This window comes from Spermophilus citellus (genome assembly GCF_964194105.1).
Source record: "Spermophilus citellus genome assembly, chromosome: 17".
Taxonomy (NCBI): domain Eukaryota; kingdom Metazoa; phylum Chordata; class Mammalia; order Rodentia; family Sciuridae; genus Spermophilus; species Spermophilus citellus.
The window spans coordinates 55,149,497-55,174,592 of NC_138199.1; the positions used below are offsets into that span (position 1 = coordinate 55,149,497).

A 25,096-nucleotide genomic window follows, 5' to 3' on the forward strand; every position below is an offset into this window, starting at 1 on the left:
CCCAAAAAGAAACCCTTGTACCCTTCAGCCATTTGTTCTTTCTTCCTTCCCCATTCCCTTAGTAACCATTTAATCTACTTTAATCTAATTTGAGTATTTCAAATATATGGAGTCGTACAATATGTTTTGGTATCTGATTTCTTTCATTTATCTGTGTTTTCAAGGTTCTTCCATGTTATAGCATGTATCATCAGTAATTTCTATGGCAAAATTATATTATGACATTTTATGAATGTGTGACAATTACCTGTTCATCGGTTGATGGACTTGTGTGTGTGTGTGTATGTTATGAAAAATATCACTGTGAACATTCTTATTCAAATTTTTCTATGATCCTGGAATTTCTCCATCCCATCCCATGTTCTTCTGTTTAATGAATGTTCTCGTACCTCATCTTGTTCAAATCCCAGTGACGCATCCTCTTGTCATTCACATGTCCTAAGGAACTCAGGTTTCAATTTCAGTTCATAGTTTAGTTTTATTTTCTCCTATGGTTCCTTTTCGTGATTTACTTTTCTTCCTATGTTTCCAGCAATGCATTAAAATTGTTGTAAGCCAGGAATGGTGGCTCACACCTGTAATCCCACTGATTGAGGAGGCTGAGGCAGTAGGATTGCAAGTTCAAGACCAACCTCAGCAACTTAGCAAGACCCTGTCTCAAAATAGAAAATGAGCCAGGCACGCCTGTAATCCCAGAAGCTTGGGAGGCTGAGACAGAACTGTCACAAATTCAAGGCCAGCCTTAGCAATTCAGCCAGGCCCTAAGCAACTTAGTGAGACCCTGTGTCAAAATAAAAACAAAAAGGGCTGGGGATATAGCTCAGTGTTAAAGCACCCCTGGGTTAAATCTCTAGTACCAAAAAATAAAAATTAAAAAAGGGCTGGGGATGTACCTTAGTGGTTAAGCACCCCTGGGTTCAACTCAGTACTAAATAAATAAATATTGTTTTATATTGAATCTGTTGGTTTTTAGCCAGTAATGGAGTAGGACTATTCAGAGTATTTTGTCTACCATATTGCCAAAGGGAAAGTAAAATTATACTGTTAGATTTTTTTATTTGAAATTAACTGTTAGTTCAACCACAAACAAATTGCCTCACCAAATTGCTACTTGTGTTTCATCCAGCTTTTACTAGTACCACTAAATTTTATGAAAGCTCTCTCTGCTAGATAAGACTGTAACATTCCTTTTAGGTTCTACCAAGTTTATTTTTTGTTATTTTCTGGTTCTTACAGGATTATGTCGACAAAGAGAAGGCAATTGCCAAAGCCTTGGAAGACCTCAGAGCCAACTTTTACTGTGAACTCTGTGATAAACAGTATCAGAAACATCAGGAATTTGACAACCACATTAACTCCTATGATCATGCACACAAGCAGGTGAGGGATAATTATTTCCTAACAAGGCTAAGGATACTTTATCTCTTGCTGTCACTTTTGAATTTTTTGAGTGTACCCAAAAAACCTGGTGACTGTAGTTTCTGTGTCTTCCAATCTTTATATGAAGTCATCTGACATACTTGATTTTTCTCAGTAGCAGAAGTCCTGACATAGACACCCCCTTCCTGTCCCTGCCACTCCCCACCCCTATGTTAAGTATAATGAAGAATTGTGACTTTCATAAACTTTATGTATTTGTGGCTTTGAGGAATTTCTAAATTTTTATTTAATTTGGTAATTCAGCTAGGATTGCCAGAAGCTTTGTTTCCATTTCTCCCTTTGTTAAATTTAAAAGAGTTATTTCTAAGCTGTGGTCTTTTCAACCTGTGAGTCTAAGAGTTTATGTTTTATTCACTATTGTTTTCTACCAGTAAGTCGTTTTGTTATTCACTACCTTGGAAGGTGGATAAATCTTGAGAAGGAAAATAAAATTAGCTGCTATCTAACTTTTAAAATAAACAAAGAACATCTCTAATGCTGCATATTGAAAGAGTTGAGAAATTATTCTTTCTTTGCATTTTTTTGCTTTTATTGAGTTAGAAAAGAAACTTGTACCTGATTAATTTCTGGCAGTAATTCCCATGGGAAGTTTAGAAAGGGGAAAAGAATTTTTAGGATCTGTAGGACAAATCTGGCTCATTAAAGAATTTTGAGCCTTTTCATTTTGTAGGACTTTGCATGACTTGTGTCTTTGTGGAGTATAATATTTGTATTTGTTAGACTTATAATTTTGTGTCTTTAAGCTGGAACTGTTGAACCCCCAAAAAAGTTTTTTTAAATTTATTTATTTTTTAGCTTTTCCTTCATCTTCCATGTAACCAGTGGAAGATGAAGATTTCCATGCATAAAAGACAAGCTTTGACCAAGTTTTACTGTGACAAGGAGAGTTTGTAAGCTGGTTGTGATGGTTTTTTTTTTTGTTGTTGGGTTTTTGGTTTTTTTTGCAACAATCTGTTTCATATTTAATCATGTATAACCAAGTTAAGATTCTTCTAGATAAAATTATATTCAAGGCAGCTTTTCAATTTATTACACTCCTTTGGGATATTGCTTTTAATATACTGTCAGCTGTGCTTGAGAAGGCTGGTTTTGAACTTGTGGTCTTCCTGTCTCAGCCTCCTGAGCCACTGTGATTACAGGTGTGTGCCCCCATGCCCAGTTTGAATACTATTTATCGGTAACTTTTCCAGTTTTTCACTGTGTATGTAATTTCCAATTTTCAAGTTATCATTTTTGATAGTATTAACAAAGACAGAGGTACTTGCCTACCTTTTGGGGCTCTTGAGAATTTCTTGAGTTAAGAAGTGTCTGTGAGGGCTGGGGATATAGCTCAGTTGGTAGAGTGCTTGCCTAGCATGTGTGAGGCACTAGGTTCGATCCTCAGCACCACATAAAAATGAAATAAAGGTATCGTGTCCATCTACTATAAAAAACATTTTTTAAAAAGTGTCTGTGATATATTAAAAGGCCCCAGATGATACTTAAGGCATAAAAGGGACATATAGAAGGATTATACTTCTAGTTGATAGGAAGTTTTTTGAGTAAAGTTTCAGCTAGAAGTAAACCAGGGGAAGTGTAACTCAAACTTGAATACTGTATAGAAAAATAATTATTTTTTATTTTTTTTTAAGTGAAGTCTTTTTTTTTTTTTTTTTAGTTGCTTTTTACAGGGAAAAATTTTACCAAAACAGATTTACAAATTAAATCTGAACTATAGTATAGAACTAATAAAATTCCTATGAACCTTAATTTAATTGACTTATGATAATGTTTTAGTGGTGTTGCTCCCATCCTGAGTGAGGTAGAAATTGTTGATAGCTTTGGTTTATTAAATCCACCTGTTTACTCTCCTGCTCACATTGTGTTAACTCAGTTCTTTCACCACTGTTCTCTATACTGTTCTCTGTTGAGGTAGTTCTCAACCTGGGGAGATTTTGTCCCCCAGGAACACTTGGCAATGTCTGTAGACATTTTTGGTTGTCACAACTAGTGGGGTAGTGTTATTGACATGAAGTGAGTAAAGGCCATTCTTACAATGCATAGGAAAGCCCACTGAAACAAAGAATTACCTGGACCAAAATGGCAATCAATAGTGCAGAGGTTAAAAAGCCCTATACTTTTAGAACTACTGAAAACCTTCAAATACATGTGATGTTGTAATATCATTTGGCCTTTGCTTAGTACAAACATATCATCATTTTACATCCCTAATGTTGTTGTAAACATTTATGAAGTGCTCATCAAAGTAACCCAAAATATTCACTGATTACTTGTTGAGATCATAATCAAAATCAAAATATAAAATTAAGAATTTCTCAGAGGGCTGAGGCTGTAGCTCAGAGGCAGAGCACTTGCCTTGTGAGGCGCTGGGTTCAATCCTCAGCACTGCATTAAAAATAAACAAATAAAATAAAGGCAATGCTGTCCATCTACAACTACAAAAAAAAAAAAAAAAAACTTTAAAAGAAAGAAAGACTTTCTCATAGAGAAATGAACTATACCTATCCGCTGAAACAGTGTCTGTGATCCCTGATCTGGGAAAATTCTTTAGCTTATATGATTAATGAGCACATGAGTTCATTTCTTCACCTTAATCAAGAATTCATCTTAACTATTAAAAAAAGAACAGATATACTTTAAGTTTATTTTTTGTTTTGTTTTTGATGGAGTGTTATTCATTTGGTTGAAATGTAGGCCTTTTCAAAACCTTTCTTCATATTGCTATCTTACTGCAAATGGTAGAATCTTGAAATAGGATGTTGTAAACTTATCAACATTAAAACCAGTACTAAATTTTTATGCAATTCCTTTCTTCACTTTGAATTTCTAAGGAACCTTTAATTATCCTTTGTGTAACACAATTAAATAACCCCTAATAAGAGATAGGGTATTTTTCATTCCTCTTTCATGGACATGAACTCAGCGTACAAATGGGCCTACCATTTTCCCAAATTCATGCTCTAAAATCATAAAGACACCCTGTCTTGTCTTCCAGGAAGGCACACAGGATTATTATGAATCTGAGATAATAGGTAAGTACTTTACCCCACATTAGTAATCCTTAATTTGCATCTTCCATCAAATTTTGACTATTGAAGTTTTTCAAAGAAATGACCTTTAAGTGGTAAACTACTAGTATATGCAGGACCTGAAAATACCCTTACCTTTACTAAGCTCAAATAATCCCTCAAAAAAAAAGCTACATAGTTGCCCTTATTTATGGTGAGGGAAGGTATCATATGCCTCTCCCTCTACTAGTTTTTCTCAAATTTTCTAAGGTCTTACGAAGTTATTAATGTAAAAATATTGAGACCCAGCTAAGGGGGGCTGTGGCTCAGTAGTAGCGCCCTTGCCTGGCATGTGTGAAACACTGGCTTCCATTCTCAGCACCACATATAAATAAATAAAATAAAGGTCTATCAACAACTTAAAAAAAAAGAAGAAGAAGAAGAAGACCCATCTTAATCTTCATAAATGTAAAAACTAGCAGAACATTTTGGCTCTTCTCAGTAGTTTAACACTAGTTTTCAAGTGATCAGTTTTATTACATTTTGAAATCTCCAAAGATAGTCCCTACAGTTCCTCAAAAGATAACCCATTTTTTGAAGCTATTTTATAAGTTCTAATGTGCACTCAGTGAACATTAAGTTGATCATCTCTTACCTCTCTTGGCTTTATTTTGAGTTAAATTGAAACTAAAGATTTTTCCATTCCCATCCTTAATCTTTTTAATCATTTGTATATTTTTTTTAAATACTTGTCTGGAACTGGGCACAGTGACACATCCCTATAATCCCAGTGACTCAGGAAGCTGAGGCAAGAGGATCTCAAGTTGAGGCCACTCTGGGTAGCTTTACAAGTTACTGTCTCAAAAAAATTTTTTAGCCAGGTGCAGTGGCCCATGCCTCTAATCCCAGCAGCTCTGGAGGCTGAGCTGGGAGGATTGTGAGTTCAAAGACAGCCTCAGGAACTGCAAGGTGCGCAAGTCAATGAGACCTTTTCTCTAAATAAATTACAAAATAGGATTGGGAATATGGCTCAGTGGTCGAGTGCCCCTGAGTTCAATCCTGAGTACAAAAAAAAAAAAAAATTGTGTATATATTTTTTAAAGGCTGGAGCCAGGCGTGGGGGCACATGTTATGATACCAGCAACTTGGGACTGGAAGGTAGGAGGACTGCCAATTCAAGGCCAGCCTCAGCAACTTAAAAGGTCCCTGTGTCAAAAGAAAAAATAAAAATTGTCAGGGAGCTGGGCACAGTGGTGCACACTTATAATCCCAGTGGCTCAGGAGGCTGAGGCAGGAGGATTGCGAGTTCAAAGCCAGCCTCTGCGAAAGTGAGGTGCTAAGGAACTCAGTGAGACCCTGTCTCTAAATAACATAACAAAACAGGGCTGGGGATGTAGCTCAGTGGCCAAGTGCCCCTGCGTTCAATCCCTAGTACTCCTCCCTCCCCCTAAAAAAGGGTCAGGGATGTAACTCAGTGGTAAATTGCCCCTAGTACTCCCATGCTCCCAAAAAATAAAATAAATAAAAAGGCGAGAGATGTAGTTCTTTTCTTTCTTTTTTAATTCCTCTAATTTTATCTTCTATTTGTGTCACTAAGGGTCCTTCAGGTACATAAGCAGATCACAAATTGTCTCACCCATGTACTTTGTCTGGTCTTCATGGTGTTATTTTTCCCTTGTTAATTTTAATTGGTTCCTAATATTTTTTTTTTTTTGAGAGAGAATTTCAATATTTATTTTTCAGTTATCGGCGGACACAACATCTTTGTTTGTACGTGGTGCTGAGGATCGAACCCGGGCCGCACGCATGCCAGGCGAGCGCGCTACCGCTTGAGCCACATCCCCAGCCCGGTTCCTAATATTTTAAAAAAATCAAAGCAGGTCACAATGGTGCATGTCTGTAGTTCTAGCTACTTGAGAGGCTGAGGTAGAAAGATCACTTGAGGCTAGCAGTTGAGGGCAGTGTGCACAATATAGCAAGACCCCATCTCTTTATTTAAAAAACAAACAAACTTTATTCAGGAGAGTTTACATAATTCAGGCTTTGGCTTGTCTTGAGAAAAATTGAAATATCTGACCTTGGGCCTACATTTCAACATAACCATTAATTAAAGTTGTCTCTTTGTTCATTGTACAATTAGCTCTGGTTTTCATCTTTTCTCATACATTCATCTATGTGACTGACCCATTATGTTATCTGCCAAACCCCTCTGAACACTTGAGTTTCTGACCCAGGCCTATTACCCCCACCCCCATGAGTTCTGACTGACTCTTGGGGAAGTAGCACATTGAAAAGTTGTGCCCTTACTGATGGTGTTGGAACCAGCTTCCTTGCTATTTCAGTGATCACTTGTCAAATAAAGAGGTTTCAGAAATCCCTTTAACTTGTAGAAGGAATCAGAATCTCAGTCAGGAAAGAATGTTTTCAGCTTACCTCTTTTTTCTGCTAAAATAATCTTAGTATGAAAACCCCTGTACTTTTTACACATTCTGAAAAGACCGAAATCCTATTTACTACCAAGGTCTGTTTTAGCTGTAAATAATAGTACTAGTTTTCTAAGCTTTAAGTAACTGAACTAACATGAATGAAGGCATTAACAGTAACCAGTGATTTCTCTAATCTGAGTTGTAGGATGGAATGTATTAATACATTATTTAGTTAACTTGTCTCAACTTGTTGCTGCTTTTTGATAATTACTTATTGTTAGTTGACTATTTCAGTACCCGGTAGTATATATTACAAAAGACAAAAGAATTTTAGAATTTCCCTCATTGCTCAAAAATAAAATAGGTTCTGAATTTAAATGTAATCTGAGAAATTCCTTGATGATAGAAGGAAAGATCATTTTTGGGCTTCACAAAGACTTCATTAAAATTTGGAGTGGTCACTTTCCACTTGGGGTTTTACCATTTAGTTATTGGATATTTGTCTCTCGAGATATTTTCCAGCATTTGATTCTCTATATGCTTCATGCATATAGCATCCGGACAAATAGGCACATCAAAGCAAGTTGTACTTCTGCCAAACCACTGCAGTTTTGAAGAAATGTAACCTTTTTTTTTTTTTTTTTTTTAAGTGTTGTTTTGATATTCAGTGAAGGAAGAACACAGAAGTAAATAAAAACGGCAAGATAAGATATTCCTAAGAGCTAAAATTAAGAGAACATCACACTTAAAAGAATTTTTAAAACCACCAAGATCAGATACTCCTGAAGTTATTCTTTAGGTGCTCTGTATTTTGGGTGTTCCTAGAATGTTTATCCTTCAAAAAAATAAAGTAATTATTGGCAAAAATGGAAAATCACAAAGTACTTAGGAATCCCAGAGGTTCATAAATGTTGACTTAAACAACACAGTTCACTTTGAAGCTATGCTTTGAGAAACAAAAAAGGGCTGTGGGCATAGCTCAGTGATAGAACACTTGCCTAGCATGTGTGAGGCACTGGATTTCATCTCTAGCATTGGGTAAAGAGTCGGAGAGAGAAAAATAAATATGAAGAGAGGAATCCATCTCAGAACTTGAGCATACTGTTGTTTTGTTTTACTAACCTCTGGCAGGAAGATGAAAATTTTAAATTCTCTTGTGCTTAGTATTACTATAGATGCTATTTTCTTTGGGACTATTTTGCTTGATAGAACATTGAATCGTTTTATCAGTTTTCCACAAATTGAGCATGTTTTCAGCCTTTTCACCTTTTAAATCTTTATGTACTCATACCCTATGCTTAACTTTGGAATTAGACTACTTAAACCCAGCAATCACACCCTAATTAAGGGGAAAAAATCTTATGTCTACTTAGGGAAATGTTATGCTTTTATGAGTAGTGTTAATCTTATATCCTTCAGGAACTAATATTGCAGGTAAATAGGCATCCTCTTGTGTATTTCTAATTGTTCTTCATCTTGCCACACAATCCCAATATAAATAAAAATGATTCAACCTTTTTCATGTTGTGCCATTTCAACCTGTTTTCTGCCCTGTAATCTTAAATTCATCATAGTGATAGACTGTAGTTTGGAAATTCTGGGATTAGGCTGTTGTGTTCTATTGTAGTCTGAAAGATTAAAGCAAGATTAAAGGTAAATACAAGTTTGTGAATGACAATACTATAAAGAGAACTCTGAACTGAGATGCTGCTCTTATATTTGTTTTGAACCCAAATATCCCTTATAAATTATGTTTCTTCAAATTTTACATATAGGGCAAATATTTGTCTCCAGGTATGATCTGGAGGGACATAGTCTATACTTAAAACTCACAAAAAACACAATGAGCTACCATTTCACACCCACTGGCATGTCTAAAATTTAAAAAAAGACACAAAGCTGGGGATATAGTTCAGTGATAGAGCACATGCTTAACATATATGAGTCCTGAGTTTCTTTCTCAACCCCATTCTACCCCCCAAAAAAGGTAAGATATAATTAACCAGTTTAGGAGAGGTTTTGGAGAAGGTTGAATCCTCCTATATTGCTAATGAAATAATAAGGTGGTGCAGCCCTTCTGGAAAACAGATTGATACTTACTGAAAATATTAAAACCTAGAATTACCATATGACCAATTTTATCTAAGAGAAATGAAAACATGTCTACACAAACACTTATACAATAGTGTTCATAACAGCATTATTCGTAATAGCCAAACATAGAAACAACCCCAAATCCATGCATCAGTTGATGAATAAATAAACTATAGTATACCCATACAAGGAAATATTATTTTGTCAATAAAAAGGAATAACTCACTGCTTACAACATATATAAACCTTGAATATGCTTGCTGGGTGCAGTGGTACATGCCTGTTATCCCAGTGGGTCAGGAGGCTGAAGCAGGAAGGTCACAAGTCAAAGCCAGCTTCAGCAACTTAGTGAGACCCTATCTCAAAATAAAAAGAACTGGGTATGTTGCTCGGTGATAGTGTCCCTGGGTTCAATCCCCAGTACTAATGAATGGTTGAATGAGTGAATGAAAGAAAGAAAACAAAAATGAAACCAATTTGATAAATATTTATTGAGCATCTCTCTCTCTTTTTTTTTTTTTTTTTTTTTGGTCAAACAGTCTGGACATTGCAGTGCTAGGACAGCCTTGGTCCTTGTTCTGGGAGACTTGTTACTGTCTGGTCAGAGAAACAAACCGTGAATAATTTTTTAATGCTAAAGAGACAAAATCAGGCTTTTTCTGTAGAGCTGAGTAAATACAGAACACAGGATTTTTAGTGGCAAAGAGTATTGAACTTTAAATTGTGCCTGCTTTATGATACCTAAAATACCTTTCACATGGGAACTTTGGTTTTTTTGTTTTGTTGTTTTCTTTAAATTTAGATGGTAGAAGCTGGGTACAGCAGTGCACACTTGTAATCCCAGGTACTTAGAAGGCTGAAATAGGAGAGTTGCAAGTTTGAAAACAACTTCAGCAATTTAGCAAGACCCTTTCTCAAAATAAAAATTAAAAAGGGCTGGGGCTATATCTCAGTGATAGGGTGCCATGGGGTTCAATCCCCAGTACTGCAGATAATTATTTATTTTTTTTTTTTTTAGAGAGAGGGAGAGAGAATTTTAACATTTTATTTTTTAGTTATCGGCGGACACATCTTTGTTTGTATGTGGTGCTGAGGATCGAACCCGGCCTGCACGCATGCCAGGAGAGCACGCTACCGCTTGAGCCACATCCCCAGATAATTAATTATTTAACTTAGTAGATTTTAAATATTTGAGAATAATAATTGAACTTATTCCTAGTTAAGTATATTCAATCAAATATAAACATCAAATTTAGTTTTGATAGAAGAAAGCACCAGAAGATACAAAAAAAGATTAATAAAAGACTTTTATAAAAAGTCACTCTTTGGACATACTCTTACTATATTGTTAGGGAAATTATGTGCAGAAATATTTTTGTCTCATTTATTCCCAGTTCATACACAATTTAGAAGGAACAGTGCTGCTCCTTTCGATTGACAAAGTAATAACTGTCTTAAAAGTTCTAGAAACACAATAGAAAGAAGCCATATTTGGGGGAGGCTGAAGCAGGAGAACAACAAGTTTGATGCCAGCTTCAGCAACTTAGCAAGGCCCTAAGCAATTTATTGAGAACCTGTCTCAAAGAAGATAATACTGGGATATAGCTCAGTGGTAAAATGTCATATTTCTTAAGGATTATTTTAAAGATGATCTTCTATGAAGCCCGATTACCATAGTTCCTCTGGTTTAGTAGACGTTATGAGGCAGAATGTTTCTGTTCATGAAATTTGCAATTAAAGAAAAGTACATGGCTAATGGGCTAGCCTTTTCTGTAAATTTGTTACCCACATTGACATTTACCAGATTCACATTTTCCTCATAAAATCTGTTCTGAGTTAGTAGAGCAGAAACTAGTGTCTTGAGAGATTTTTCTGCCAGCTTAATGCTGTTTAAATTGTGTTCTAAGAACTGGAATATCATTTTCATTTGAAGATGTCTTTAACCCAAAGAGCCACAATTAATTTTTTGGTACTTAAAGTTCTGAATCCTGGATCATTTGTGAAGAATTTGTTAAGGGGGCTGGGGTTGTGGCTCAGTGGTAGAGCACTTGCCTAGCATGTGTGAGGCCCTGGGTTTGAGTCTCAGTACCACATATAAATAAAATAAAGGTCCATTTACATATAATATATATATATATATAAAGAATTTAAGGTCTTTTCTCTGCAGGTTTTTGTTTCCCTGAATAAGAAATTTAATTCTTATATGAGTGATAGCTGGAAGAATATATTATATAATTTGATTATGTCACTACTAGAAATGTGAGAATATTTCATATCAACCTCTTCTATAAATAATAGAAATTTTATTTGGGGGGGAAAAATCACATTATCCACTAGACATTTGCCAGATCCCTTCTATAGATTTAATTCTGCTCTGTGCACTGCAGGGTTGATTATAAAGGTTATAATCCTATCCAACATAAAGGAAAAAGCAGTGTTGAACAGTTGTGACTTATTAAATGCTTTACATTTATTTTTACATTTAATCTGGTAAATCTATTGATGGATAGCCCTGTTTTTATAATAAGAGAATTGGAGCTACAAGGAGTGAAATCGCTTTATCAGTAATTAGTAATTGAACCAAGTCTTTCTAATTCTGAAGCTTTACACATACTGTCTTTCTGAAAGACAGGAATGAATAACTCTGACAGTTGCTAGATTAGAGTTATGACAAAGTGCTAACAGTTCAGTCTTCTTATGAGGGACTTCAGTAAGAAGGAGAGACTTGGAGTTAGGTAAAAGAAAATATGAGCGTTAATGCATGGCTTTCCATTATTATCATCAGAATGTTGTTTCCTGAGAAACCTCAAATGTACATATTGGGTTTGGGAGTGTTTGCTGAATGCCATCTTAAGATTGGGGTAAAATTTTGGGGTTCCCAGTTCTGCTTTTGAGAGTCCAGATTTGACTATAAAGTTTGTAAAGGTGACATGGGAGTGTTTGCTGTACCTTATAGAGTACCAAGATATATTTGCCTAGAGGGAGCCTAGGCAATTTAGATTTTATTTTATTGGCATCATCCCATTTTTTTTCCATCCATGCCTTCATCTGTATGCTTGCACCAGGGATTTGAGGTAGGATGTCTTCACGATGATGTGGACCTGCTCCTGTCCTTTTAACTTTTAGATGCAGGAAGCGGTTGCTAAATGATTGAAAAGCCTGATTTCTGACTCAACCTGGAGGCTTCAGACTTTTTATAAAAAATCGACCTTTTGGACAGTGCCCTACTGTAGGTTAATAAGTGCCTCCTAAGAGTGATGAAATATTTTTAAGAAAGAAGGGAATGACTGGGCATGAAGAGACTGTTCAGGTTTATGAAGAGGCTTAGGGAAAGACAGCAGATAAGAGAAAAATACACATTCTATTTAAATTTGAGCTGGAAAACCTATTTGGAGAATTAAAAAACTAGGTTTGTAGCCTAAAATAAAGATATAATAGGCTGATGGATCCTTTCTGTCTGCCCCATCTCCATCATAAGGAGGAAACTAGAATTCTAAACATGAATCTCTCAGTATTTTACTATTTTAAGTAAACATCTTAAAATAGTTGATCCTCCATATTATAGTGGGCAGCACAACTCAGTAACAGTTTTGCCAGTTGTAGGTTATTTGAATTTCCCCAAAATAAAGATAAATGAAAACAAGACCAATGGCTTTTAGACAGCATTGGTCTTTTTCAAAGTTTGTAAGCATTTTTCTTGAAAAAAAATAGATAATTTCATTTATCTAGGTGGGTTTGCTGTGTCAGTCTGTGTGTATGTACACCTATATATGTTGTGTAGGTGCTTCCCCTTTCCCCAGCCCTTTTAGAGTTGACGGCTTTGTCCTTGATTTTTCAGTATAAGTTTGTAGACTTGACTAAGAGAGCTTGTGTAGTAATGCTTGCTTTATTTTTTTTTCTCTTCTACTCTTGTTTTATTTTTTACTTTTTTTTCTTTGTGATGTGACATTTTCAGCTGATGTATTGAAAGCAAATCCTTCTAATTTGGGAGCCCAGATCACAAGAGTGAGTTTTTCTACTAGTGTCTTTAGCTGTATATCTTTTTTTGTGTGTGTCTTTCTACCCTTCCTCCTCCCAATTAAAAAAGATTCAAAATACATTTCATAAATATTAGGTAAGAAAACTCCTTTGTCTGTTGAACATCATGCCTTTCCACAAAGCAATGTCCACTTTATATTGGGTCAAATTCCTTTTCTCAATGCTATTGTAAAAGCATAAGCTAATGAGTATGTTTTATCTTGTTTGTTTTTTAATACTGTCTAAGGTGTTGAAAATAATTTTAGTTCTGTCTTCATTACAGATAGATATGTCTGGACTCTGTCACCAGTGTGTCATGGCACTGTTCTTTTTTTGGTTGTTGCTGTTTCTTTTGTTTTAAGGAAAATTGTATAGTAGCTTCTGAAAATAAAAGACCATCCTGTTATCTGGATTTTAAGTAATAAAATTTTTGACTTATCTCTATTTTCCCTCCCCACCCCCTGAATATTCCTCTCAGGGTCATGAAGGAATGAAAAGCTATACATATTACTCTCTAATTTCAACAGACTGACCAGAGGAAATTGGTCAGACTAGTGAGCTCTGAACATGCTAGCATTAGAAGACCTCTCTTGGGTTTGTTTAATAGTTATCAAGAAATCTCCAATTGTGCTGAAAAGAGATAACACCTTTTATGGTGAAATAAAAGTATGTTTTCTATTTGTTCTGATTCAAATAACCTCCCTATGTAAGCTGTACATTGCTTTTTAAGATCTTGCACCTTGAGCGATTTTCTGTAATAGCCTAAACCCTTTCTGTTCTCTTTGACCTGTGTTACTGCAATTTATCTCATGTTCTGTTTGTCTAGTTTTGCATCCTGGAAGAGCAGGTGATTAAATAGTCCCTTTTCTTTCTTCCCAATGTTATAAATCTCCTCATTGCTACTGAAATAATTTTATATTGCCCAATAAAGCAAATAATATGCTGTACTAATTAGAAATGCAGATAGTCCAAGTGTCATACACAAAGTAATCTGCTATTATGTTTTCAGTATGATAAGAGAGTCTAATGACATATTCTACACTAGTACTATAAGCATTGGTTTACGGTAAATTTTTAAAGGCTTTGCTTTCAGTTACTCTTAAATCACCACCTTCTGTTTCTTTCTTTCCATTAACCCAGAGATTAAAAGATCTCAAACAGAGAGAGTTTGCCCGAAATGTCTCTTCAAGATCTCGCAAGGATGAGAAGAAACAAGAAAAAGCGCTTCGGCGGCTCCATGAGTTGGCAGAGCAAAGAAAACAAGCTGAATGGTAAGGAAATTTTCTTTCAGAGTGCTCTACAGATAATTACAGTCCTTAAGATTTTAAGTTAATAGATTTTAAGATTATACTTTAAAGTATTAGCCTTAAGATTTTCAGTAGAACCTTATTGATTATATGTTCTTTTCAGGCCATATTCTATTTACTATCTGTGTTACTTATTCAACTTGTATCTAAACTCTCTGTGCTTTAATTTCTCTATTTGTAGAATGAAGATTGTAACAATTTACTTCTCACAGTTGTAAGCACTTAAAAAGAGTGCCTGGCATGCTGGTGGGTGGTGTATGCCTGTAATCCTGGAGGTTTAGGCAGGAGGATGGCAAGTTCAAAGCCAGCCTCAGCAACTTAGTGAAGCCCTAAGTAACCCAGAGAGACCCTGTCTCAAAATAAAATATAAAAATGGTTTGGGGATGTGGCTCAGTGGTTAAGCACCTCTGGGCTCAATCCCCAGTACCCTCCCCCCGCCAAAAAAATGAATGCCTGGCACATCTAAGAGGCACAGTAAATCAGTAAATGATGCCACTACTACTATTCACATTTCCAATATTCCTCTTTTTATAGGAAAAAATGTTAGGGCACACATTTAAGGGTTGTCATTACCTTTTAAGTACTATATAGTTAGTACTCTGAAACCTACAGAATTCCATCAGTTTATTTCTCTATAAGGTCCTGCCCCTTTGAGTGTTGTTTTTAATGTTCTTTTATGGTTCTTATTCATTATTGAATTTTTGTCTGGAATTTAGCCTTAAGAAGACTACCTTACCTAGGACAGAACTTCCAAACAATTAGATTCTGGAGACCCAGTCTTCGAGTTGTTTTTTGTTTGTTTGTTTGTTTGTTTGCTAGAGATCAAATCCAGGGTCTTGCACCTGCTAGGCAAATGCTCTACCACTGAACTTCATCCCAACTGGATTTACTAGTTTTATATTGTACCCCACCCCCACACAAACACACACACTTCCTTCTTATTGACTTGCATTCTGGAGGAAGAAGGAAGGGAGAGAATATATATAGTATAAGTTTTTAACAGAATTAGCCTGCAATCTCTAATATTGAGTTAAACTGCCTATAAAATGATTCTGTACCTCCTTTTACTTTTTTTTTTTTTTTTTTTTTTTTTGATACTGGGGATTGAACCTAGGGGCACTGAGCTATATCCCCAGCCCTTTTTATTATTTTACTATGAGAGACAAGATCTCTAAGTTGCAGAGGCTGGCATTAAATTTACAATCTTCCCAAGTCACTGGGATTACAGACAAGTGCCTGTATTGGCAACTCTTTTTAAAAAAAAATATATACTTTTTTTAAATTGTCAATGGACCTTCACTTTATTTATTTATATGAGAATAAATAAAAGGTGCTGAGAATCAAACCCAGTGCCTCACACACGCTAGGCAAGTGCTCTACCACCGACCCACAATCCCAGCCCCAACTGGCAACTCTTTATGTAAACACAAAAGAAAGTTTGGGATTGTTGCAATGGTGCCTCCTTAAAATAGATACACTATGCCAGGTGTAATGATGGCATGTATCTGTGATCCCAGTTACCTGGGAGGCTGAGGCAGGAGAATTACAAGTTCAAGGCCAACCTGGACAATTTAGCAAGATCCTGTCTCAAAATAAAAAATAAAAAGGACTAGGGATAGAGCTCAGTGTAGAGCACCCCTCAGATCAAGCCCCATTACCACAAAAAAAAAAAAAAGAAAAAAAAATTGTACACCAAAGTTCAGGGCATCTTTTTCTTTAAAGGAAACTTTTAGTTCCCAGTTTTTTAAATGAATACTTAATAGATGACTAAGTAGGGCTAGAGGTGCAGTGGCAGAGTACTTGCTCAGCATGTGTAATGCCCTGGGTTTGATCCACAGCACCATGAAAAGAAAAAAAAGACCAAGTAGTTTCAAGAGAATTAAAAATATATATATTTGATCCATCATCAGATATTTCTTCATACTAGAAATAATGCATGACCCCATAGTAGTTATTGAAATAATGGCAAAGACTAGAGTCTAGGGTTATGGCTCAGTGGTAGTGTGCTTGCCTTGCATGTGTCTTTAGCTGTATAAATAATATACATATAAATATAAATAAATGAATAAAATAAAGGTCTGTCAGCATCCAAAAAAAATTTTTTAAACATGGCAAAGACAAAAAAATCAAAACAAATATTTTTATTCAGTTTGAGAGTTTTGTGCTGTATAGTATAGGTAGTTTGTTTCTGTGGGGTAGGCTTTATAACATAGCATATCTCTTACTATCCAAATCTGTTGAGTTCCCATTTTCCAATAGCAACAGTTCATGTAGCAAGAGATACCACCACATCATCTGAATGTTTTTTGGTAACTGAGTTGAGGACACTTAGTAGCTGCTGGTCATATAACAAGGGTTTTTATCTGAATGGATATATAATTCTATTTAGTTCTTGAGTTTGGAATTCAAAGAATACTGGATAGTCCACACATGGTGAAATTTAGGCAATATAGGCAGTTTAGAATGCTACTCTTTTTTTAATATTTATTTTTTAGTCTAGTTGGACACAATATCTTTAATTAACTTATTTATTTTTATGTGGTGCTGAGGATCAAACCCAGGGCCTCACCCATGCTAGGCAAGCACTCTACTGCTAAGCCACAACCCCAGTCCCTAGAATACTACTCTTTTGTATACACACACACACACACTTTATTTATTTATTTTTATGTGGTACTGAGAATCAAACCCAGGGCCTCACATGTGCTAGGTGAGAGCTCTACCACTGAGCCACAACCTAGCCCTAGAATCCTACTCTTAAGACTTCTCACTGTACCTGTTGTCAAAGCTGAAGAGTGCTTGATAGCAATGTGACCATTGTTCTGAGTACCCAGAAAATACAGTAGCCCCTGTGATATTACTTTCTATAGTTTCAGTTATCCACACTCAGCTGTGGTCTGAAAGTATTAATTTGAAATTCCGGAAATAAAGAATTTGTAAGTTTTTTTAAAATTGTGTGCTATTCTGAGTAGTGTGATGAAATCTCAAGCTGTCCCAGTCTGTCCTGCTGGGGACATGAAACATCCCTTTGTTCAACCTATTCATACTTCAGATGCTGTATGCCCACTAGACAGAGACCAAATACATATAACTTTTATTATTATCTTATTATAACTATTCTATTTTATTGTTGTTGTTGATCTCCTACTGTGCCTAATTTATAAACTAAACTTCATTATAGATGAGAGTGTGTGTATGTGTGTGTGTGTGTGTGTGTTGGGGCTGGGGTTGTGGCTCAGCAGTAGAGCTTTTGCCTAGAATGTGTGAGGCACTGGGTTTGATCCTCAGCACCACATAAAATAAATAAGATAAAGGTATTGTGTCCATCTACAACTAAAAAGATATTTTTTTAAAAAAAGCGTATGTGCGTACATGCACATGTGTGTATGGTTAAGTACTACCTACAATTTCAGGCATCCACTGTGGGTTTTGAAACTTCCCCCATGGATGAGGAGGTACTATTATTATATATAAAACCAAAGCAAATGTTTGGATGTAATGCCCAGGATATATACACAGGCTATTTGCTTCAAAAACAGACATAACAACCCATGGTAGAAGTATCATGGTAGAAGTTTCTATGTTTAATACAGAATATGCCCATTTTTTGAAAAATGAAATCTGAGAAATTTGTTTTTGTTTTTGCTTTTGTTTTTTGGTACTGAGGATTCAATTAACTTACCACTGAGCTTTTTAATTTTTTATTTTTTGAGATAGGGTGTTTGTACAATACTTAGGGCTTCACTAAGTTGCTGAAACTGGCCTTGAACTTATAGTTATTTTGCATTAGCCTCCTGAGTCTCTGGGATTACAGGTATTTGGCACCATGCCTAGCTTTTTTTTTTTTTCTTTAGCTGAATGAAATATAACCTTGTGGATAGAGTTATATATAGCCGTACATTTCCTAGCATACCAATGGGTAGAATAATAATAGTAATAAATATGATCAGAAGCAGGTTGCGATAGACTATACAAGATGGTAGTGATGGGGTATTTGAGATAAGCCTTATTTTTTTGTAATATAGACAGCTTAAGAAAAAACAGCAGTAACTGGCTGGCCCTGGGAATTTAGGTTGGTTGGTTAATAGAGTGAGATGTTGCTTAACTTCCACTGAGCAGCTTCCTTCATTAGCACAGCGATACAGAATGGCCACCTCTTAGTGTCTTTGAGACCTACCTAAGATGAATGGTAGAACATAAAAGATGAGTACGTTATAAGATATATAAAATGCCTTAAACCTGTTTTTGGTTTTTTTCTCACTTTTTTAAACCATTGTGCAGTGCACCTGGAAGTGGTCCTATGTTTAGACCAACCACGGTGGCTGTAGATGAAGAAGGTGGAGATGAAGACAAGGATGAATCAACTACAAATAGTGGCACAGGTACCACTGCTACTTGTAGCTTGGGATCTGAATTCTCCACAGATAAAGGAGGCCCCTTCACTGCAGTACAGATCACTAATCCCACTGGACTGGCACAAGCTTCTGGGTCATCCTCTCAAGGCATCAGCTTTGGCCTTAAGAATAATTTGGGGACCCCATTGCAAAAATTGGGAGTGTCATTTTCCTTTGCCAAGAAGGCTCCTGTTAAACTTGAATCAATAGCATCTGTTTTCAAGGATCATGCAGAGGAAGGGCCCTCTGAAGATGGAACAAAATCTGATGAGAAGAGTTCTGATCAAGGACTGCAAAAGGTGGGAGATGCTGATGGTAGCGGTAATCTTGATGGTAAAAAAGAAGATGAAGACCCTCAGGATGGAGGGTCTCTTGCCTCAACATTATCCAAGTTAAAAAGGATGAAGCGAGAGGAAGGAACTGGAGGTACAGAGCCAGAGTATTACCACTATATTCCCCCAGCGCACTGCAAAGTAAAACCTAATTTTCCCTTCTTACTCTTTATGAGAGCCAGTGAACAAATGGAAGGTGATAATACTACACACTCAAAGAATGTCCCAGAAAGCAAAAAAAGTAATTCTCCCAAGCCTAAAGGCTGTGTTAAGGTGACAGCAAGCCAAGGAGCAGAAAAGGCAGTTAGTGAAGTCTTTGAGCAGCAGAAGGAAGCCACTGTGACTGAGCCCTCAGAGCCTGGAAGCAAACCTGACACAAAAAAGACCACAGGAGGGGATATAACTGAGCAGAGTTTAGAAAGTCAAAGTCAAAAGTCTTCAGAGATCCAAATGTGTGAGTCTAATCCTTCTAAAGAAACCTGTCAGGCCATCCCAGCTGGGAAAGAAAGCCAGGAAGGACCCAAACATCCTACTGGCCCCTTTTTCCCAGTTTTGAGCAAAGATGAAAGCACTGCCCTCCAGTGGCCATCAGAACTATTAATTTTCACCAAGGCAGAACCATCCATTTCCTACAGTTGTAACCCTTTATACTTTGACTTTAAACTTTCAAGGAACAAAGATGCCAGGGGTAAAGGGACAGAAAAACCGAAGGATATGGGAGGATCCTCAAAGGACCAGCTCCAAGGCCTTGATCCTGGTGAGCCAAATAAAAGCAAGGAAGTAGGAGAGAATGTAGTACATTCATCAGGAGGCAGAATGGAAGTACCTGCTTCAGGGCCTGCCTGTAGCAGCCTGAACAAACAGGAGCCTGGGGGCAGCCATGGGTCAGAGACTGAAGATATAGGGAAAAGCCTTCCTAGCAAGAAAGAACGATCTGGGAAGTCCCACCGACACAAAAAGAAAAAGAAACACAAAAAGTCCAGCAAACACAAACGGAAACACAAGGCTGACACAGAAGAGAAAAGCTCTAAGGCAGAGTCTGGGGAGAAGTCTAAGAAGCGTAAGAAACGAAAACGAAAGAAGAATAAGTCATCAGCCCCAGCAGATTCTGAACGAGGACCCAAACCAGAACCTCCTGGAAGTGGTAGCCCTGCACCACCAAGAAGACGGCGACGTGCCCAAGATGACTCCCAGAGGAGATCCCTCCCTGCTGAAGAAGGGAGCAGTAGCAAAAAAGATGAAGGTGGGGGTGGTAGCAGTTCCCAGGATCATGGTGGGAGGAAACACAAAGGTGAACCACCAGCTTCATCCTGCCAGCGGAGAGCTGGCACCAAACGGAGCAGCCGATCTAGCCATCGGAGCCGACCCAGTAGTGGAGATGAGGATAGTGATGATGCTTCATCACGCAGGCAGCACCCAAAGTCTCCATCCCAGTATAGTGAGGAGGAGGAGGAGGAAGAGGAGGAGGAAGACTCAGGCAGTGAGCATTCCCGAAGCCGCTCACGGTCTGGCCGGCACCATTCCTCACACCGTTCTTCCAGACGCTCTTACACAAGTAGTTCAGATGCTTCTTCAGACCAGAGCTGCTATAGTAGACAGCACAGTTACTCTGATGACAGTTATAGTGACTATAGTGACCGATCACGAAGACACTCTAAGCGCTCGCATGACTCAGATGACTCAGATTATGCCAGCTCCAAGCACCGATCCAAACGACACAAATATTCATCTTCTGATGATGACTATAGCCTCAGTTGCAGCCAGTCTCGAAGTCGTTCTCGGAGTCATACCAGAGAGCGCTCAAGATCCCGGGACCGCAGCCGTAGCAGCAGTTGTAGTCGCAGTCGGAGCAAGAGGAGAAGTCGCAGCACCACAGCCCATAGCTGGCAGCGGAGCCGGAGCTATAGCCGGGATCGCAGCCGTAGTACCAGGAGCCCTTCCCAGAGATCAGGCTCCAGAAAGGGATCATGGGGTCATGAGAGTCCTGAGGAAAGGCGTTCTGGTCGTCGGGACTTCATTCGCTCAAAGATCTATCGCTCTCAGTCCCCCCACTATTTTCGATCAGGGCGGAGTGAAGGTACTGGGAAAAAAGATGATGGCAGGGGAGATGACAATAAAGGGACAGGCCCACCCTCCCAGAACAGCAATACTGGCACAGGAAGGGGGTCAGAAAGTGACTGCAGCCCTGAAGACAAGAACTCTGTGACTGCCAAACTGCTGTTGGAGAAGATCCAGTCTAGGAAAGTGGAGAGGAAACCCAGTATGAGTGAGGAGGTGCAGGCCACCCCCAGTAAAGCTGGGCTCAAGCTCAAGGACCCACCACAAGGTTACTTCGGGCCCAAGCTTCCCCCTTCTCTTGGCAATAAGCCTGTTCTTCCACTGATAGGGAAGCTCCCAGCTACCCGAAAGCCTAACAACAAGAAATGTGAAGAGTCTGGCTTGGAAAGGGGGGAAGAACAAGAACAGTCGGAGACGGAAGAAGGGCCCTCAGGGAGTAATGATGCACCCTTTGGGCATCAGTTCCCCTCAGAGGAAACAGCTGGCCCTTTATCAGACCCACCCCCAGAAGAGCCAAAGTCTGAAGAAGCTACTGCTGATCAAGCTGTGGCTCCACTAGGTACCCCAGCACACTCTGACTGCTACTCTGGGGACCCAACCATCTCCCATAACTACCTCCCTGACCCCAGTGATGGGGATACCTTAGAGTCCCTGGATAGTGGCAGTCAGCCAGGTCCTGTGGAATCCAGCTTGCTGCCTATAGCACCAGACCTTGAGCACTTTCCCAGTTATGCACCTCCCAGTGGGGAACCTAGTATTGGGTCAACAGATGGGGCTGAGGATGCTTCCCTGGCCCCCCTGGAGAGCCAGCCCATCACCTTCACACCTGAGGAGATGGAGAAGTACAGCAAGCTCCAGCAGGCTGCACAGCAACACATCCAGCAGCAGCTTCTGGCCAAGCAAGTAAAGGCCTTTCCAGCCTCTGCAGCCCTGGCTCCAGCAACTCCAGCCCTGCAGCCCATCCACATTCAGCAGCCAGCCACAGCCTCTGCCACCTCCATCACAACTGTTCAGCATGCCATCCTACAACATCATGCTGCTGCTGCTGCTGCCGCCATTGGCATTCACCCCCACCCTCATCCTCAGCCACTTGCCCAAGTGCATCATATTCCTCAGCCCCATCTGACCCCAATTTCTTTGTCCCACCTCACTCACTCAATCATCCCTGGCCACCCTGCCACCTTTCTTGCTAGCCATCCCATCCACATCATTCCTGCCTCAGCCATTCATCCTGGACCCTTCACCTTCCACCCTGTCCCACATGCTGCCCTCTACCCTACCCTTCTTGCCCCACGGCCTGCTGCAGCAGCTGCTACTGCCCTCCACCTTCACCCACTACTTCACCCCATCTTCTCAGGTCAGGACCTGCAGCACCCCCCCAGCCATGGCACATGAATTGGGGGATGGGAGTATATGTAGGGCCAGGGAAGGTGACCCAAGATTCTTCCCTTGGGGGTGTTGAGCCATTAATACCAGCAAGCAAAAGCTGGGATGGGCAGTGTCTGACAGCCAAAGAATTGTTTTGGCTTGCAGGGATGGGTTTAGATTTGAGGTTTGCTTTTGGTTATTATCAGGGATTTACCCGCCCCCCTTCCTCCTTTCTATTTGTCCCTCCCTCTCCTGTGTTTCTAAGCTAGGAAACACCAGTAAGTGCTACCCAACCCTTTGCAGCAATGTCTCCAAAATGTCAAATTTAAATAGTTCCCTACTCCTTCTACTTTTTATCCTGTGCTCTTCCCTTCTATAAATTTTAAAACATTTTCCTCCTCTCTGGTGGGTTGTCACCAAAGCACTTGCCATGGGCCCATCTGGTTCTGCCTTCTCAGTGCCACAAAGGAAGGCCAAGCGATCTCTCCAACAGTGAAAGATCTACTAGATCCTGTGGAATCCAGCTTGCTGCCTATAGCACCAGACCTTGGAGCACTTTCCCAGTTTCCCTGGGTACCTTTGGGCAGTGTCTTTGACTATCCCCTAGTGACATGTTATCCCAGGTGAGGTGGAAAGGGAGTCTGACCTGGAACCAGATGCAACTCAGGCTGCCATTTGATCCACTTTCCACCCAAACATCCACACATTTGGCACTACTCAAATCCCTCATCCCAGAAAAGGCATCTGCATATCTCAGAAAAGAAGATCCTATCATGAATTGAAGCTATGCGGAACATAGTCTCCCGTGTGCTTCCCCAGAGAGGAGCTCATGTGTCTGAAGGGTATATTTTCTTCTGTTGTGTTGATGTTTCCTTCTTAATTTATAGGATTTTTTAAATGTAAAAATTGCACTGAACTCTATAAACGTAAAATGCTGCTTTTTGTAGCTCATATAAAAAGGTTCCATATTTGTAGTATACTGCAATAATATTTTTTACATCCAGCTCTTTAAGTGATCCTTGTTCTGGTGGCTTTGTGTAAATATGTTTGCCCTAGTTGAATTAAGAAACTTTAAAGGTTATAAAATGAAAACAAAAAAAAAAAATAAAGTATTTGTTTTCTGCTAGATACAAAAAATGACTAAGCATGTATATTTTATCAAGCTCATGTATTTTTTGAAGTTATGAACTATAAAAATGTCAAAACATTTTTTGCTGGGACAAAATGTTAGGTAATTTGCATTAAGTGGTGCCCCCAGCACTGGGATTTTTGAGTTAATGGGCAGCATTCAGCTGCGGGTGTCAGAGGGATGCTCAGTTGTGATGGTCTTTGTTGTTTTACACAGAGAAACAGGTGGACCCTGCAGAGGAAGGGCGAGATGCAGCTTGATTCTCTGGAAGCAGTGAGATTCATTGATTATCTGGGGGGAATTCCTGGGTTTCCCTGGGTACCTTATTCCAAGCAGACCATTTGCCTTCCTAGAACTTAGCCCCTCTGACAATTTTTTTTTTTTAATGTGCCTTTTGGGTTGGCTAGAAACTGAAGTAGAAGTAGACCAGAGGGTAATAGAGTTGGGACAGTTTTCTCCTTTTGTTGGGAGGTGAACACATTTATAGATACCTTTTGCTTCATAGTTCCAGGCCTTCTACCCAGCTCAGTTTCAGCAGTAGTGGTTCCTATTTCTGTCTCTCCCATGACACTGACCAGAGGAATTGCCGCCTCAGCCCCATTTCCCCCTCTTCTTGCCTCTTCACCCAGGCTCTCAGCTCTAATTAACACACGCAAAGGTGCTTGCTTGTATTGCAGGTCCCATCTCCTTTGGTGTAGTTAGTGGTTTCCTCTGGCATTTCCTTACCAATTCCTGTGGCTAGAATTTGTTGAGTGGTCACCTGACAGAAAAAAACAAACCATATTTACCTGGGCCAAGACTCTGCTCCTGCCTTTCTTCTCAAATTCCCAAAAGAAAAAGGCTTTGAGCTAATGAGAAGCAAGTGCTAGACAAACAAAGACTCTTGGCTGAACACCCCTTCTTGCCTCCTCAGTGCTCCTCATCTGATTCAGAAGTATCACTTTTTGGATAGCTAGCACTGGAAAAATGAAATCATCTGTTTGAAGTGAAGGGATTCATTTTTCTTTGCTTTCAGCCCATGTAAATATTTAAATAATACAGTATTAATATTTTTTGTGCTGCTTCCCTTTAGCCTGTAGATTGAGCCATACTCTGGCCACCTCTCTGCCTTCCTGGGGGCAGTTTTCTTTAACTTCCAGAATAGTGATTTTAAAACCTAAAAAAAAGGAAAAACAAAATAACCTATCCTTACTTACAAGCATAACAGATTGTATTTAACTTTATCACATATGATAGAGCTATATATGCTGTAAAATGAGGGAAAGGAGCTTTCTAATAAACCAATGATTTGTGGAAACTAGCAGAGTCTGTCGTGATTGTTGCCCCATCTAATCAGGTTGGGAATGGTTGGAGTTTTGGTTTATAAATAACACCTTATTTGAAAATATTAAAGGATAGTTTCTTTTTTTCTTTTTTATTTTTACGTGGTGCTGAGGATCGAACCCAGGGCCTCGTACATGCTAGACGAGCGCTCTACTGCTGAGCCACAACTCCAGCCCCAAAGGATAGTTTCTTGTGAATCA

The 25,096-nt window shown here is 38.7% G+C and overlaps 1 protein-coding gene across 11 annotated transcripts in view; it reads left to right on the forward strand.

Annotated features, from left to right (window-relative positions):
• Positions 1-24,298, forward strand: part of GPATCH8 (G-patch domain containing 8) — a 95,523-nt gene extending 71,225 nt beyond the window's left edge. For all 11 annotated transcript variants that reach the window (XM_081272995.1, XM_081273002.1, XM_081273000.1 and 8 more), the window contains 3 exons: positions 1,237-1,380; positions 14,126-14,256; positions 18,574-24,298. In XM_081272995.1, the coding sequence (XP_081129121.1) occupies positions 1,237-1,380; positions 14,126-14,256; positions 18,574-22,471 (4,173 nt within the window). In that variant the 3' untranslated portion in view covers positions 22,472-24,298. The remainder of the gene's footprint in view (positions 1-1,236; positions 1,381-14,125; positions 14,257-18,573) is intronic.
• Positions 24,299-25,096: the final 798 nt, after the last annotated feature.